The sequence below is a fragment of the Phascolarctos cinereus genome, unplaced genomic scaffold, assembly GCF_003287225.1.
Source record: "Phascolarctos cinereus isolate Bilbo 61053 unplaced genomic scaffold, phaCin_HiC Scaffold_5;HRSCAF=322, whole genome shotgun sequence".
NCBI classification, from domain to species: Eukaryota; Metazoa; Chordata; class Mammalia; order Diprotodontia; family Phascolarctidae; genus Phascolarctos; species Phascolarctos cinereus.
In genome coordinates, this window is record NW_027555958.1 from 13,061,136 (window position 1) to 13,076,300 (window position 15,165).

The 15,165-nt window shown below is 53.1% G+C and overlaps 1 protein-coding gene across 2 annotated transcripts; it reads left to right on the top strand.

Moving 5' to 3' along the window:
- Positions 1-1,439: 1,439 nt before the first annotated feature.
- On the top strand, positions 1,440-12,534 carry CHRND (cholinergic receptor nicotinic delta subunit). Of its 2 annotated transcripts, XM_021005820.2 has the most exons (12): positions 1,440-1,491; positions 1,834-1,979; positions 4,165-4,209; positions 4,382-4,491; positions 5,094-5,249; positions 5,569-5,684; positions 5,852-6,052; positions 7,128-7,239; positions 8,914-9,028; positions 10,447-10,648; positions 10,761-10,879; positions 12,324-12,534. In XM_021005820.2, exons 1-12 carry the CDS (start codon positions 1,440-1,442, stop codon positions 12,504-12,506), a joined length of 1,557 nt encoding a protein of 518 aa, XP_020861479.1. In that variant the 3' UTR covers positions 12,507-12,534. The 2 variants fall into 2 exon arrangements, with proteins under 2 accessions (XP_020861479.1, XP_020861480.1); XM_021005821.2 differs by lacking the exon at positions 4,165-4,209.
- The last annotated feature ends 2,631 nt before the right edge of the window (positions 12,535-15,165 follow it).

Genomic DNA, 15,165 nt, shown 5'->3' on the forward strand with positions numbered 1-15,165 from the left:
GTGGGGGGAAGCAGGGATCAGGATAATGTAGTTATTTATCAGCAGATTTGGTTTAATGGGGGCGTGCGGTAGAGACACGGACGGTTATCCCCTCCACATTGCGACTTTCCCCATCGTGGTTTCCATATATTGCGGGTTGGCGTAAGAAATTAAATGGGAATTTGGGAGGAGTTTTGTGGAAGCCACAGATGACATGTGAAGGCCAGCAGACAACACAGAAAAAGTTTAGAAACTCGGAAATGCATAAAATACCTGTATAGTATTGTATGACCAACATATTTTATCTTTTAATACCATAATAATTCAGACTTCTTCTCTGGTATGAAGGGAGAGCCAAAAAATTTTATGCGGCTTTTCCAGATCATGAGGGCACTGTGCCCCTAACAGCCCTCCCCACTCCCTCCCTCCCTGCCCCCGGTGATATGGAAGAGATAACTGAGAACTAGCATTTCCATAATAAATGCCCCCTCTGCCCAAGAGCTTCCCTGGAATTCAGCCAGCAAGTAAAGATCCAGAGAGCTTTGGGGAATAGATGGGTGGGAGCACAACCAACCTTCATCTGGAAATAGAAGAAACTTCTCTTCTGAAGAGCTGGAGGCAGAGTGGGGGCCTATGGGTATGGAACACTACATTACAACACCAGACTTTTGGGATGTGTCGGCTAGTTTTGATGAATTGTTTCCCTTCTTTTTTATTCTTTGTTATAAATGATGATTCTTCGAGAGGAAGAAGTAGGATCATACTGGGAAGTGCGGTTGTTAGAAAAACAAACGATATCAATTTTGTTTTTAAAAGCAGCTACAGAAGGTATTCGGGGTCTGGGGTCTCTTAGCAAACTGCAGGTGTTGGACAAATGTTCCTCTTCCGCTCTCCCAATGAACTGTTGTACATGTGAAGATCCTGAAGGCCAAGTGTCGTTTCTTTTTGTCTGGATTCCCGGGGGACTGGCGCGTGATAGGCATTTAATAAATATTTGTTGAATTGAGTTGAATTTCCTAGGTGTGAACATCTTAGGTGTGCAGCTTCCGGACAGGGCACAGGCTGGCCCCCTCAGGAAAGGGCTCCCACCTAGAGGGGGGCCCCTAGAAAGGCAACTGTCCCTTCCAGATGAGTGACAGCCCCAGCTGGACGGCCGCTTCTCCATGACCCTGCCCAGCTCGCCCACAGGCCACTCCCTCATGCCTCCTTGATCGGCTGTGGCCCCTGCTGGGCTCCCCCCTTCCCGGTCCTCTGGCCTTCCTCCCTCTGCCTCGCCCTCTATGAGCCCCACTGGGGTGTCCGGTTGCTGTTATAATCCCTCCATTTCCTCCACTCCTCCTCCCTCAGCCCAACACCACCTGTCCCTCCCTTCCCCCCAGCCCCCAATCCCATCTCCATTACTCAGCACCCTGTCTAGGACAGTAGGGGTCAGATCCAGGGCTGCAGACCAAGGGGACAGAATGGAGGGCTGGACACTGAGGCTGGGGCTGCTCACGGCGCTGGTCATCTCCGGTAAGGACCTGGCATCTCTCTGATCCCCATCTTACTCCCTCACCCCGGCCCCTTCCCATCCAGGGGAGGAGCCCACTCTTCACCAACATTTCACTTTGGTCCTTCCTCCCCGCCCCCGGTCCCATTCCCTACACCCCCGTCCCTACCCAGGACCTTCTCCTTTCCTCGGTAAACCCCGCTCCCCAAATCCTGCTCAAGGACCCAGCCTCTAGGGGTCTTTTCAGGCACTTTATCCAGCTCCTTGCAGCAGGACAGTCTTCAGAGTGGAACGCACATCCAGGCTCCTCACCAGCTTTGGCTGGATCCTCAGGCCCCTCCCCAGCCAGCCCCTTCTCTCCCCAGGTGCCCGGGCCCTGAATGAGGAGGAGCGGCTCATCCACTATCTTTTCCAAGAGAAGAGTTATAACAAGAACCTTCGGCCGGTGGAACGCCAAGGGGACAAGGTGGACATTTCCCTGGCCCTCACCCTCTCCAACCTCATCTCCCTGGTGAGTCCCAGGCTCTCTGGGGCCCTGAAGGTCATCCGGCCCCCCTGGGGACAGGGACACCCTCTGCCCCCAGGGTTCCCTGGGCAGCTGCCCAGCTGGGTCGGGTGGGGCAGAGGAGCAGAAGGAGGAGCTCCCTCCCCCCTCAGCAGCACCCCTTCCCACACCTCCTCGGGTCTTCCTATTTCTTTGGAGTGCGCATATGCTGTTTCCTCCCAGTAGAGTGGAAGCTTTTTGAGGGCAGGGGCTGGTTGATTTTTGTCTGTGTATCCCAAGGCGTGGAGCATGGAGAGGAAGGGTTAACAAACACTTATTGATCTAAGTTGAGTTGAGAAAAGAAAGAAGAGGGAGAAAGAAAAAGGAAATTTGGGAAGAGGTGAAGAGAGGAGGCAGATGAGCTTGGTTTGGATAAATCATATGAAGTTTGGCTCAGTCCGCTAAAATTAACTGAAACAGTACCTCGAATAAAGCAGCAAGATCAAAATCAAGCCTCCAAAAAGAGAGAAGAGGGTGGAACAGGCAGAGGTCGGCAAGCTCACTGGGCATCATGGGACCCGAGAAATTCTGTAAGAAAAAAAGGCTTCATCTCCCAAAAAGGAGACACTGGAAATGCCCCTCCCTCCCTTCCTTCCTTGCTCAGCCAGGGGTGGGGGCCTATAGGAGTGAAACAGCAAGTACACTGTCAGACTCAGTTGATGTGTGGGTCAATTTTGCTTCCTTGTTATAAAGGATGGGAGGGACCTATTGGTTCTAATTCTTACTTATAACATCACTAATGTGAAAATATGTTTAATAGGAATGTGTATGTAGAGCCTATATCAGATTGCGTGCCGTCTTGGGGAGGGTGGTAGGGGGGGGGATTTAAAACTCAAAAGCATATGGAAGTGTTTGTTGATAAATCAAAATAAATTAATTTTAAAATTAAGAAAAAAAAATAAAGGCTGGGAGAGGGAGGGAAAGGTAGAGGGAGGAATATATTGGGAGTTGTGGGTTATATGGAAATAAATTATATCAATACATTGTTTAAGTGCCTGAGCTAATGTGCCCAAAGTAAAAATCAATGTGGTATAATGGGTAGAGAGCAGAGGACTTGGAGTCAGAAAGATCTGGGTTCAAATCATACCTTAAATACTTACTGGCTGGCTAGGTGACCCTGGGCAAGTCACTTGACTTCTGTTTGCTTCAGTTTCCTCAGCTGTAAAATGGGGGTAACAGCACCTCCCTCCCCTCCCCCAGTTGCCGCAAGGAAGGACAACTTGGTACAGTGGGAAGATTCCCTGGATTTCTTCTCAAAAGCCCCGAATTTGAATTCTAGGACTGCCACTCACCACCTTCATGACTTTGGGCAAGTCTGGAGGTCCCTTCTAGAGCTGAATCTGAGTCTATTAGGATGAAATTACATAACGTATTAAAGTCACATGGAAATGTCTATTATTGTCCCTGTGATTTCACTAATCTAGGGCAGAGGTAATAAGTCCACTTGGGCCCAGCAGCCCAAGCCAGATTAAACTGTAATTGGAAAACGTTGAGCCCGATAGATAAAAATACAAAACGAAACATAGATAACAGTGTTAATTTGTGATTTTCTAAGTCACTATGAGCCCACAGGGATCTGTTTCTATTTAAGCTTGACTCTACTGGTCTGGGGAACTCCCAGGGAAGAAACTCCCTTTACTGGTGTAGATTGCAGCTCTTCCAGTTATAATTTAGAGGGTTGCCTGGGACAGTGAAGGGAAGTGACTTGCCCAGGGCCACACAGCAAAAATGTGTCAGAAGTGAGACTTGAACTCAGGTCTTCCTGACTCTGGGATCACCTTTTTCCCCACTTCAGCCTCTTCAATTATTGTTACTAATGTTTTAAAGTAAAGAGGACTGTGTGCGGACTGGGACCCCTTCCATCACAACCTCTTGGACAAGCATCTGCCACCCCCGGACCCCTAGAGGTCTAGACATTCCGGGGCCTGGATCGCCACCCTCAGGCCTAATTTGAGGCAGCTCGGTGGTGCAGTGGATAGAGCACAGGCCCCAGAGTAATGAGGACCCGAGTTCAAATCCAGCCTCAGACACTTCCTAGCTGTGTGACCCTGGGCAAGTCACTTCACCCCAATTACCTTCTAAATAAATAAATAAATGAAGGCCTAGGACCCAGGACCTAAGCTCAGCTCTCAACCTACTGTTCTCCTTTCAGAAAGAAGTTGATGAGACCCTCACCACCAACGTGTGGATCGAGCATGTGAGAAAGTCTGGCTTCCTGGGTGGGGATGGGAGTAAGGGAATGAATCCTTCCTCAAGCGAGTCCCCTTTCTCGGCACCCCATACCTCCCGGGCCTTCCCTGGGGTGCCCACCTCAGGCTGAAGAGGGATGAGGGGAGGACTGGGTCTCCAAGCGTCCTCTGGGCCTCTAGGGCTGGATGGACAGCAGGCTCCAATGGGATATGGCCAAATTTGGGAACATCAGCGTCCTCCGCCTGCCTTCGGACATGCTGTGGCTCCCAGATATCGTCCTGGAGAACAGGTCAGCCTGCGGTCCTCCGTTCCTCCTCCAACGCTTCCCCGAGGCCCCCCCTCTCAATCTAGCAGCCCCAGCCCCCTGCCCTTCCCTTCTTCAGCTTCTGGTCTCTTGTCCATTCCCTGGGCCCTGGCTCCCCTGCCCCCAGCTCTCCTCACCTTCTAGTAAGGGGCAGGAGATGGAGCCGAGGCCCCAGAGTCAGGAAGACCAGTGCTCCAGAGCCGCCCCAGACACTGTCTGACCCCTCTCAGCCCCACTTTTCTCGTCTATGTGGGAACAAAAATAGCGCTTACCTCCCAGGGCAGCCATGGCAGTCAGATGATAGCATCCATGGAGAATATTTGGCAAACCTTAGGGCCGTTGTCCCCCGCAGGGGCTCTTCTGTCCTCCTGGTGCCCAGCTGCATCAGCCTGGCCTCCACCCCCCACCCCATCTGAGGCCAGTGACCTCTACTCCATCCCCCCACCCCAACCCCATCTGAGGCCAGTGACCTCCACTCCAACCCCCCACCTCACCCAATCTGAGGCCAGTGACCTCCACTCCATCCCCCCACCCCTACCCTACCCAAGGCCAGTGACCTCCACTCTTGTCTCCCTCCCCCCTCACAGCAATGATGGCGCCTTCCGCATCTCCTATGCCTGCAACATTCTCGTCTACCCCTCTGGTTGGGTCTACTGGCTGCCACCTGCCATCTTTCAGTCTTCCTGCCCCATCACTGTCACCTACTTCCCCTTTGATTGGCAGAACTGTTCTCTCAAGTTCAGGTTGGACACTGGGGCCCTCCAACCCCCAGACACCAGCTCCTCCACTCCCATTTCTGCCTGACGCCCTTCTTTGTTCTGAAGCTCTCTTCCAAACCCTGGAATGAGCAGCATGGCTCCAGAAGGCCCAAGGGCAGGGGAGGGACCCAGACACCCCCAGAGGCAGGGTTCTAGGGCCTAGGTTGAGCCCTTAAAGGCCTGTGAAGGAAGTAGAAAGGGACAAGGCCCAGGAGGAGGGACGGAGACTTCCAATGATCACTCAGCTCTGGGAGGGACTACAGGGCAGTCACTTAGGTCTGACCTCTTCCTCCATCTCCCATAGCTCTCTGACATACACAGCCAAAGAAATTAATTTGCAACTGAAGCAGGAGACAGATGAAGTCACTGGGCGCTCCTACCCGGTGGAGTGGATTATCATTGACCCCGAAGGCTTCACAGGTATGCAGCCACCGGTCCTCTCCAGACCCCAAGAAATGGCTCCTGTTCTCCCCTTTTCTTCCCTGCTCTAGTCCTGCCCCTTGGCCCAAGGGACCCAGTCATCTCCCCAGGCAGAAGCCTCCCCACCCTCCCGGCCTTGCCCCTTGGCATATCTGTATCACTTCCAGAAAATGGGGAGTGGGAAATTGTTCACCGGCCTGCTCGGAAAAACATCGATCAGAGCGTCTCCATGGCGAGCTCCAGCTACCAGGATGTCACCTTCTACCTCATCATCCGCCGGAAGCCCCTGTTCTACTTCATCAATATCCTGGTGCCCTGCGTGCTCATCTCCTTCATGATCAACCTGGCCTTCTACCTGCCTGCCGACAGTGAGGGAGGGGCTCCAGCCCCCAGCCCCCCCCGGCCCCCCTCTGGTTCTCAGGCTCCCCCGTTGTCTTGCCAGTGGTGCCATGTTGGGGAGGCCTTCCATCCAATGCCCAAGGTTGGCAGGATCCAAGATCTAGGGGTCCTTGAGACCATCTGGTCCAGTCCCCGCAGTCTACTTTGAAGGAAACTGAGCCTAGAATGGTGAAATGCCTTGTCCACAGCTTGGGATCACATATCCAACTCTGGAGGGGGCCTTGGAGCCTGTCTGGATCAATCCTTTCCTTTTCCAGATGAGGAAAGTGAGGCCCAGAGAGGGCGAGTATCTTGTCTTAGGTCATCAGAGCCAGGATTTGAACTCCAGCCCTCTGAGCCCGATAGCCAACACTCCTTCCATTGTTCCACTTATTGCCATCATAGGCCTCCAAGGCTCCATGACTGGGATGGGCCAAGTGACCCTCCCAGGTGTTAGATTCTATCCAGCCCCAAACTGCTTCCTTGTGACATCAAGTAGGACCTTCCTAGTCCTGAACCCTCCCCTCCTCTGCTGCAGCTACCTTCTCAGTGGGCAAGCGGCTTCCCAGAGGCTCCTGGGATCACAGGAATGGTCTGTGGATGAAAAAGACTAAAAATAATAGGGAGCGTTTATGTAGCCCTTTACATATGGTCCTCTCAACTAATCCTCACAACAGCCTTGAAAGGTAGAGGCTAACATTACCTGCATTTTACACTTGAGGAAACTGAGGCAGACAGATTAAGTGACTTGCCCAGGGTCAAAAAGCTAGTAAGTGTCTGAGGCAGGATTTGATCTTGGGTTTTCCTGACACCATTGCTCATATGCACTGTGCCACCCAGTTACCATTCTGTCCCTGCCCAGCCCCCTATCCAATGCTCATTCTGGGTCCATCATAACCCTCTCTCCCAAAAGCCCAGAAAAATCAGTACAGCCCCAGGAGGACAGCTGGCCACCTGAGCACCTGGGCTAGAGATGGAGCCCTGAGCCCTAAGCAGAAGTGATGATGAGGTCTGGGCTAAAGGACACAAGTCAGGGGGTCAGCCTAAGGCCATTCTTCTCCCCAGGTGGTGAGAAGACCTCAGTGACCATCTCTGTACTGCTGGCCCAGTCTGTCTTCCTGCTGCTCATCTCCAAGCGGCTGCCCCCTACTTCTCATGCCATCCCCCTCATTGGCAAGTGAGTAAGACCCTGCCCACTGCCCACTGCTCTTCTCCCTTCTCCACTCCTTCCTTGTGACTGGACCCAGGACTCAGGGCTTGGGGCTCAGGACCCAGGGCTCAGGACTCAGGACTCAGGACCCAGGACCCGGTTCAGGACCTGGTTCAGGACCCAGGACCTAGGACTCAGGGCTCAGGGCTCAGGAGCGAGGGCTCAGGACTCAGGACCCAGGGCTCATGGTTCAGGACTCAGGACTCAGGACCCAGGACCCGGGGCTGGGGGGATCAGGACCCAGGGCTCAGGGGTTCAGGACTCAGGACCCAGGACTCAGGACTCAGGACTAAGGACCCAGGACCTGGGGCTGGGGGGCTCAGGACCCAGGACCCAGGGCTTGGGGATCAGGACCCAGGGCTCAGGATCCAGGCTCAGGACTCAGGACCCAGGACCAGGGCTCAGGACTCAGGACCCAGGACTCAGGACCCAGGACTCAGGACTAAGGACCCAGGACCCGGGGCTGGGGGGCTCAGGACCCAGGACCCAGGGCTTGGGGGATCAGGACCCAGGGCTCAGGATCCAGGGCTCAGGACTCAGGACCCAGGACTCAGGACTAAAGGACCCAGGGGGCTGGGGGGCTCAGGACCCAGGACCCAGGGCTTGGGGGATCAGGACCCAGGGCTCAGGATCCAGGGCTCAGGACTCAGGACCCAGGACCCAGGACCCAGGGCTCAGGACTCAGGACCCAGGACCCAGGGCTCAGGGGTTCAGGACTCAGGACCCAGGACTCAGGACTCAGGACCCAGGACTCAGGACTAAGGACCCAGGACCCGGGGCTGGGGGGCTCAGGACCCAGGACCCAGGGCTTGGGGGATCAGGACCCAGGGCTCAGGATCCAGGGCTCAGGACTCAGGACCCAGGACCCAGGGCTCAGGACTCAGGACCCAGGACTCAGGACCCAGGACTCAGGGGTTCAGGACTCAGGACCCAGGACCCAGGACCCAGGGCTCAGGACTCAGGACCCAGGACCCAGGGCTCAGGGGTTCAGGACTCAGGACCCAGGACTCAGGACTAAGGACCCAGGACCCGGGGCTGGGGGGCTCAGGACCAGGACCCAGGGCTTGGGGGATCAGGACCAGGGCTCAGGACCCAGGGCTCAGGACTCAGGACCCAGGACCCAGGGCTCGGGGTTCAGGACTCAGGACCCAGGACTCAGGACTAAGGACCCAGGACCGGGGCTGGGGGGATCAGGACCCAGGGCTCAGGACTCAGGACCCAGGACTAAGGACCCAGGACCCGGGGCTGGGGGGCTCAGGACCCAGGACCCAGGGCTTGGGGGATCAGGACCCAGGGCTCAGGACCCAGGGCTCAGGACTCAGGACCCAGGACCCAGGGCTCGGGGGTTCAGGACTCAGGACCCAGGACTCAGGACTAAGGACCCAGGACCCGGGGCTGGGGGGATCAGGACCCAGGGCTCAGGACTCAGGACCCAGGACTAAGGACCCAGGACCCGGGGCTGGGGGGCTCAGGACCCAGGACCCAGGGCTTGGGGATCAGGACCCAGGGCTCAGGACTCAGGACCCAGGACTCAGGACCCAGGACCCAGGGCTCGGGGGTTCAGGACTCAGGACCCAGGGCTCAGGACTCAGGACTCAGGACCCAGGGCTCGGTGCTCAGGACCATTTCTCTACATGGCAGGTTTCTCCTCTTTGGCATGGTCCTGGTTACGATCATTGTCCTCATTTGTGTGGTCACTCTGAACATCCACCATCGGACACCCAGCACCCATGTCCTCTCGCCGGGGGTCAGGAAAGTGAGTCTGGAGGAGAAAAGATGGTTAACGTTAGCGTGGGTGAAGAGGTGGGATGGATGACAGACAGATGGCATACAGTCACTTACTGTATGCCAGGCACTGTGCTAAGATCTGGAGATACAAATACAAGCAAAAAGGACAGTCCCTGCCCTCAAAGGGCTTACATTCTAGTGGAAGAAGACATCACATAACAGTGGGGGGGGGGTGGAAAAATCTGGAGGGTAAGGAGTGGGGCAGGAAGGAAAGGAGAGCCAGGGCCCAAGAGAACTATAATAGGGAGGTGACTCTGGATGGAAAAAGAAAGGAGAGAGGAGAAGAAAAGGAGAAGAGAGGAGGGGACGGGAGGGGAGGGGAGGCGGGGAGGAGAGGGGAGGAGGGGAGAAAAGAGGAGAAAAAGGGAAGGAAAGGAAGGGGAGGAGGGGAGAGGAGAGAGGAGGGGAAGGGGGATGAGAGGGGAGGGGGGGGGGAAGAGAGGCACTTAACCTCTATGAGCATCAGTTTTCCTGTCTGTTAAATAGGCGTAATAATATGGATTTCACAGTCCCTTTAAAATTTCAACGTGCTTTAGAAATGCAAGTTATTATTGTTGTGGCTCTCATCTTCACAGCCCTCCCAAGGTGACGAGCCCCCTTTCGCACCACAATCCTTTGAGGTAGGAAGTGCTGGTGTTTAATTCTCTCTGCTTTGCAGATGAGGAGCTAAAGTACAGAGAGGCTGTGACTTTCCCAAGGTCACACAGTCACTACATGCCCAGGAGAATGTTAGCTCTGCCACTCAGAGCCACTGAGAGTCACCTAGAACAAGGTGAAGTGACTTGTCAGGGGCAGGACTTGAACACAGTCCTCTCTGCCTCTCACCTGGCACATAGTGGCTGCTTAATAAATGTTTGTTGAATGAACCAATAGAGCATAAGCTCCTTGAGGGCAGTGGCTATTTCATTTTGGCCTTGTTAATCCTCTAGGGCCCAGCACAGGGTGTGGCCCACCTCGATGGGCCATCTCCTGACCCCTTTGTAGTTGTTCAGTCCTTTTCATTGGTGTCCAATTCTCAGTGACCCCATTTGGGGTTTTCTTGGCAGAGATACTGGAGTGCTTTGCCATTTCCTTCTTCAGGTCATTTTACAGATGAGGAAACTGAGGCAAACAGGGCTAAGTGACTTGCCCAGAGTCACACAGCTAGGAAGTGTCTGCAGCAAGATTTGAACTCAGGTCTTCCTGCCCCAGGCCCAGCACTCTATCCACTGTGCTACCTGGCTGCCCTGCCCTGCCCCATTGGCTCTCACATAAGCAGGGAGGACGTGAGAGACGGCAAATGAAGGAGAGGTGGCCACATGGGGCCATGGGGAGGGTGGGTAGGTGGGGTGGTCCAGAGAGAAGAGGAAGCACTCTGGCTCTACCTGGCCTTTCTCTTTTCCCCAGATGTTCCTGGAGACCCTGCCCCGGATACTGCACATGTCCCAGCCAGAAGCTGCACCAGTGCTGGGCTCTCAGATTCGCCGCAGCAGCTCTCTGGGCTACATCTCCAAAGCTGAGGAGTACTTCACAGTCAAGTCCCGCAGTGATCTCATGTTTGAGAAGCAATCAGAGAGGCACGGGCTTGCCAGCCGGGTCACTCCCGCTCGTGAGTGGCCGGGCTGGGGATGGGGACCCATGCAGGGCAAGGCAGACAGATGGGGACCCGACCTTTGATTCTACCATCTTCCAGAGCCCCCTGTGCTCATGTCTCCTGGCAGGGCGGCCCCCACCAGGGTCTGAAGAGTCCCAGCAAGAGCTCTTGAATGAGATAAAGCCAGCCGTGGATGGGGCCAACTTCATTGTCAACCACATGAGAGATCAGAACAACTACAATGAGGTGAGGGGGCATGGCAAGGCCTCTCAGGCTGGAGAGGGCAAGGGAGAAGGCTTGGGCGCCATGACTTAAGGGATCTGCTGGCTCAGTGGCCCACGCTCCCAGTGACTGGCATAGAATGGAGCTGCAAGGCCAAGGGTCACCCTCAGCTGCACTTGGGGATGACAGGGGAATCCTAAATTCTCTCTAGCCCCCAGGGCTGGAACCCAAACGATGTCTTGGAGGTAGGTGTGGATGGAATGGGGAGGGGATGGGGTGAAGATACTGTGAAGGCATCTGGGTTACCCTACTCCACCGACCATCGTCATCATCAGAGTGCTGCCCTATGGGTGATACAGAGAGGGTGCTAGGCAGAACTTATAGGACGTCAGAGGCTGAGACTGTCATGGAGATGTAGACCAGCAGGGACTGGCCGCAGGAACTTTGCCCTATCCATACTCTTCTCACACATTTGGCCAAGGGTCTTCTCCCACTCCTCTATCCAAACTCCATATTTTACAGAGAAGGAAACTGAGGCCCAGAGAAGTTAAGGTCAAACAGTCATAGACTCACAATTCTAGAACTAAAGTGACCTTAGAAGCCATCACGCCAACCTCACTCATTAAAGCTGGGCCCAGAGGGGAAGGCATCAAGGTCATACAAGAAGAGGCAGCAAACCTGGGGATTTGAACCCAAACCTTCTGAAACCAAATACAACAGATCTGAGAGGAATAGACACATCAGAGAGGGAGAGGAGGATTCGGGAGTCGGCAGCACAGAGCTTTAATGGAGGCGTGGACTGCATTAGGCTGCTAAGGTGGAGAGTGTCAGAAGAGTACCAGGGACAGAATGCTAGAGAACATCTGAGGAGGCAGCATGGGATGGTGGGGCAGCAGTCAGAGGACCTGAGTTCAAATCTTAGCTCTGCCATTTATTACCTATATCCTTGGGTGAGCGAGCCTCTTCACCTCTCCTGGCCTCAGTTTCCTTATCTGTAAAATGGAAGAGTTAGGCTAGATGACCTCTAAGGTCCCTTCCAGCTCAAAATCTATGATCCTATATATCATCCTATGGAGTCACCTTATTGCGTTAAGGCTCCATTTCCTAATCTGTAAAATGTGTGTGTGTGTGTGTGTGTGTGTGTGTGTGTGTGGTGTGTGTGTGCGCGCACGCGCCAAATGGCTTCAGCAGTCTCTTCAGTAGAGTTCGAGGAATGGAAGCCAGATGGCAGGTCACAGAGATGACAGTGTTTTAGAAGGCAGGTATGGTCACGAAGGCAGAAAGGTTGAGAGTCTTTCATGAGGACTGTTCCACCCATTCCTTAGTCCTTGAGTCCTTGAGAAGGGCTCTGGGGCTTGTCTAGGTTCTGTCTCACTGCTGCCTTTGGGTTCCCTTAGCTTAGCATGTGGTGGGGAGGGGAAGGGCAAGGGTCTCAATGAACACTTATCAATTGGCTGTCGTCTCCCAGGAAAAGGACAGCTGGGGTCGAGTGGCCCGCACCGTGGATCGCCTCTGCCTCTTTGTGGTGACCCCGCTAATGACCCTGGGTACTGCCTGGATCCTCCTACAGGGCCTGTACAACCAACCTCCCCTCCAGCCTTTCCCTGGGGACCCTTTCACCTACGCTGAGAAGGACAAACGCTTCATCTAGGAGCTGGCCCCTCCAGGGGCCCCCAAACTGAGACAGTTCCATGGCCCCTGTCCTGTGAAGGGGGGTGAGAGTAGGGTGGGGAGGGCCTACTGCCCTAAGGGAAGGGGCCACATCCCAAGCTCCTGCTGAGGTCCTGAAGGAACTCCCTTCTCAAAAGACCAAACCCTGACTCAACACTGTCTAGGGGAAGGAGGCAGGCAGAGAGGGTATGACATGGGAATAGATCAGTCTGTATTCCTGAGGACAGAGGAGCCATTGACTTTGCAGGCAGGGTTTCCTTGGATAGAGAAAGAAAAAGAAATAAAGAAAGAAGGAAAGAGAGAGAGAGAGAGAGAGAGAGAGAGAGAGAGAGAGAGAGAGAGAGAGAGAGAGAGAGAGAGAGAGGAGAAAGAAAGAAAAAAAGAAAGAAAGAAAGAAGAAAAAAGAGAAAGAAAGAAGAAGAAAGAAAGAAAGAAAAAAGAAAGAAAAAGAAAGGAAGGAGGAAGAAGGAAAAGGAGAGGAAGAAGGAAGAAGGAAGGAAAAGGAAGGAAGGAAGAAAGAAAGAAAGAAAGAAAGAAAGAAAGAAAGAAAGAAAGAAAGAAAGAAAGAAAGAAAGAAAGAAAGAAAGAAAGAAAGAAAGAAAGAAAGAAAAAGAAAGAAAGAAAGATGGGACAGTGTGGATAAAATGATCAATAAATTAAGTCCTTTTTGCCCCACTCTGTACCCAGTTCTGCTCAATGCTGGAACAGGGGGAAAGGAATGTTTTGGGAGCATGTGAACGTTTGCAAATAGGCTTCTGGGCATTTTCTCACTCAAGAGAAATTAAATCATATTTCAAATCAAAAGTCCAATCACAAATTTTAAAAATTGCATTTGAGCTTCACAATAACCCATTCAATGCTGATGCTATAATTATCCCCATTTGGAAGATGAGGAGACTGAGTTTTTGGGAAGGGAAATGACTTGTCCAGGTCCACAGGTAGGACCTGGCTGAGCTGACATTCACCCAGAGGTGCATGGGCAGGCAGCAAGGTACAGTGGGAAGAGCCCTGGTTCTTGAGTCAAGGCACCTGGGCTTAACTCCTGGATTTGATTTGTTTGTTTGTTTGTTTTGTGAGGCAATTGGGGTTAAGTGACTTGCCCAGGGTCACACAGCTAGTAATTGTGAAATGTCTGAGGTCCAGATTTGAACTCAGGTCTTCCTGACTCTAGGGCCAGTGCTCTATCTACTACACCACCTAGCTGCCCCTTAACTCCTGGATTTGACAATCTGAATGTGTGTGACTGGGAAACTGACCTCAGTTTCCCTCTTTGTAAAATGAGAGAATTAGACAAGATGGTGTCTGAGATCCCTTCCAACTCAAGAGCTACCAGCCTATGCACTGTACAAGACGGGTCCAGATCCTGGCTCTGCCCCTCGCTTCCAGCAGGACCTTGGCCATGTCATCCCACTTTCCTCGACTGTCAGTGAGAGGGTTGGGCTAGCTAGTTTCCTGGATCCTTGCCAGCTCCAAACCTAGGCTGTCCAGCAGGATCCTCCTTCAGACCATCGGTCTCCTCATCTTCTGGCAAAGGACAATGGTGGACACAAGTGTCCTGCCCTCCTCTCTTCCCTCATTTCTCCTCCTCCTATTATCCCCTGCCCATCAGTTCCATTAAACGAAGTCTCTCTGGGGACTGGCCACTCTGGGTCTAGCCTGGCACCTTCTTTCAGTCCTTCCAATCTACACCCACGTGTCATCGTGCTGCCCATCCTGCACCTTCCCCATTAAGCTCCCACTCCTGGAGGGTTCCCAAGGATCACTTCTGCCTTTCCATGCTCCTCTTTCTATGATTCCCCCACCATCATGGCCACTGCTTTCCTCCAGCAGTCTTCTCTCATTCCCATGACTGACCAAGTCTAGAACCCTAGCATCGGAGAGGTAGAAGGGACCTCCAAGACCATTCCAGGATCCCAGCCTCATAGATTTAGAGCTGGCCTCAAAGGTCATATCTTCTAACCCCTGCATTTTAGAGATGAGGAAATTCAGGCCCAGGAAAGTGAAGCAATTTACCCACAGTCACACAGAGCTGGAATTTGAACCCAGAATTTGGTCCAGAGTCCAAATCCAGCATTCTTTACACTTCAAATTGCCTCCCACCCATGCCTAAGCAAGAATCTCTCACCAAAATGTTACCAACCATGGCCATCTACTCCCTCCTTGAACACTGCTAGACATGGAAAACTCACTCCCCACCCATCTAGGTTCTCCTTGAAGACCTCCAGAGATGGGGAACTCACTACCTTATAAGGAATCCCATTTCAGCCCTAATTTGGGGAGGGTTTTTCTCTTTTTTTTTTAAATTTTTTTAACCTAAAGCTCAAATCTGCCTCTCTGCCAACTACACCTGTTGATGCTAGTTCTACCCTCTGGGCCAGGGCTTCCTGCAACTCTGTCCTGCTGAGCCCATAGAGCTAACTGCTGTTTCCCCCTTTTTTCATTCCCAGAATCCCCAGAAGAAGGAACTGTGGTTTTTTAAGGATTTGCTGACAATAACCCAGGGGAAGGGTCAGAGCTGGAGGAACCCTCGTGCCCATCTAGTCTGACCTCCTTATTTTTAGAGTTGAGGAAACTGAGGCCCTGAGTAGTGAAATCACATGAGGTCACACCAGCAGTAAACATCAGAGACAGGATATGAA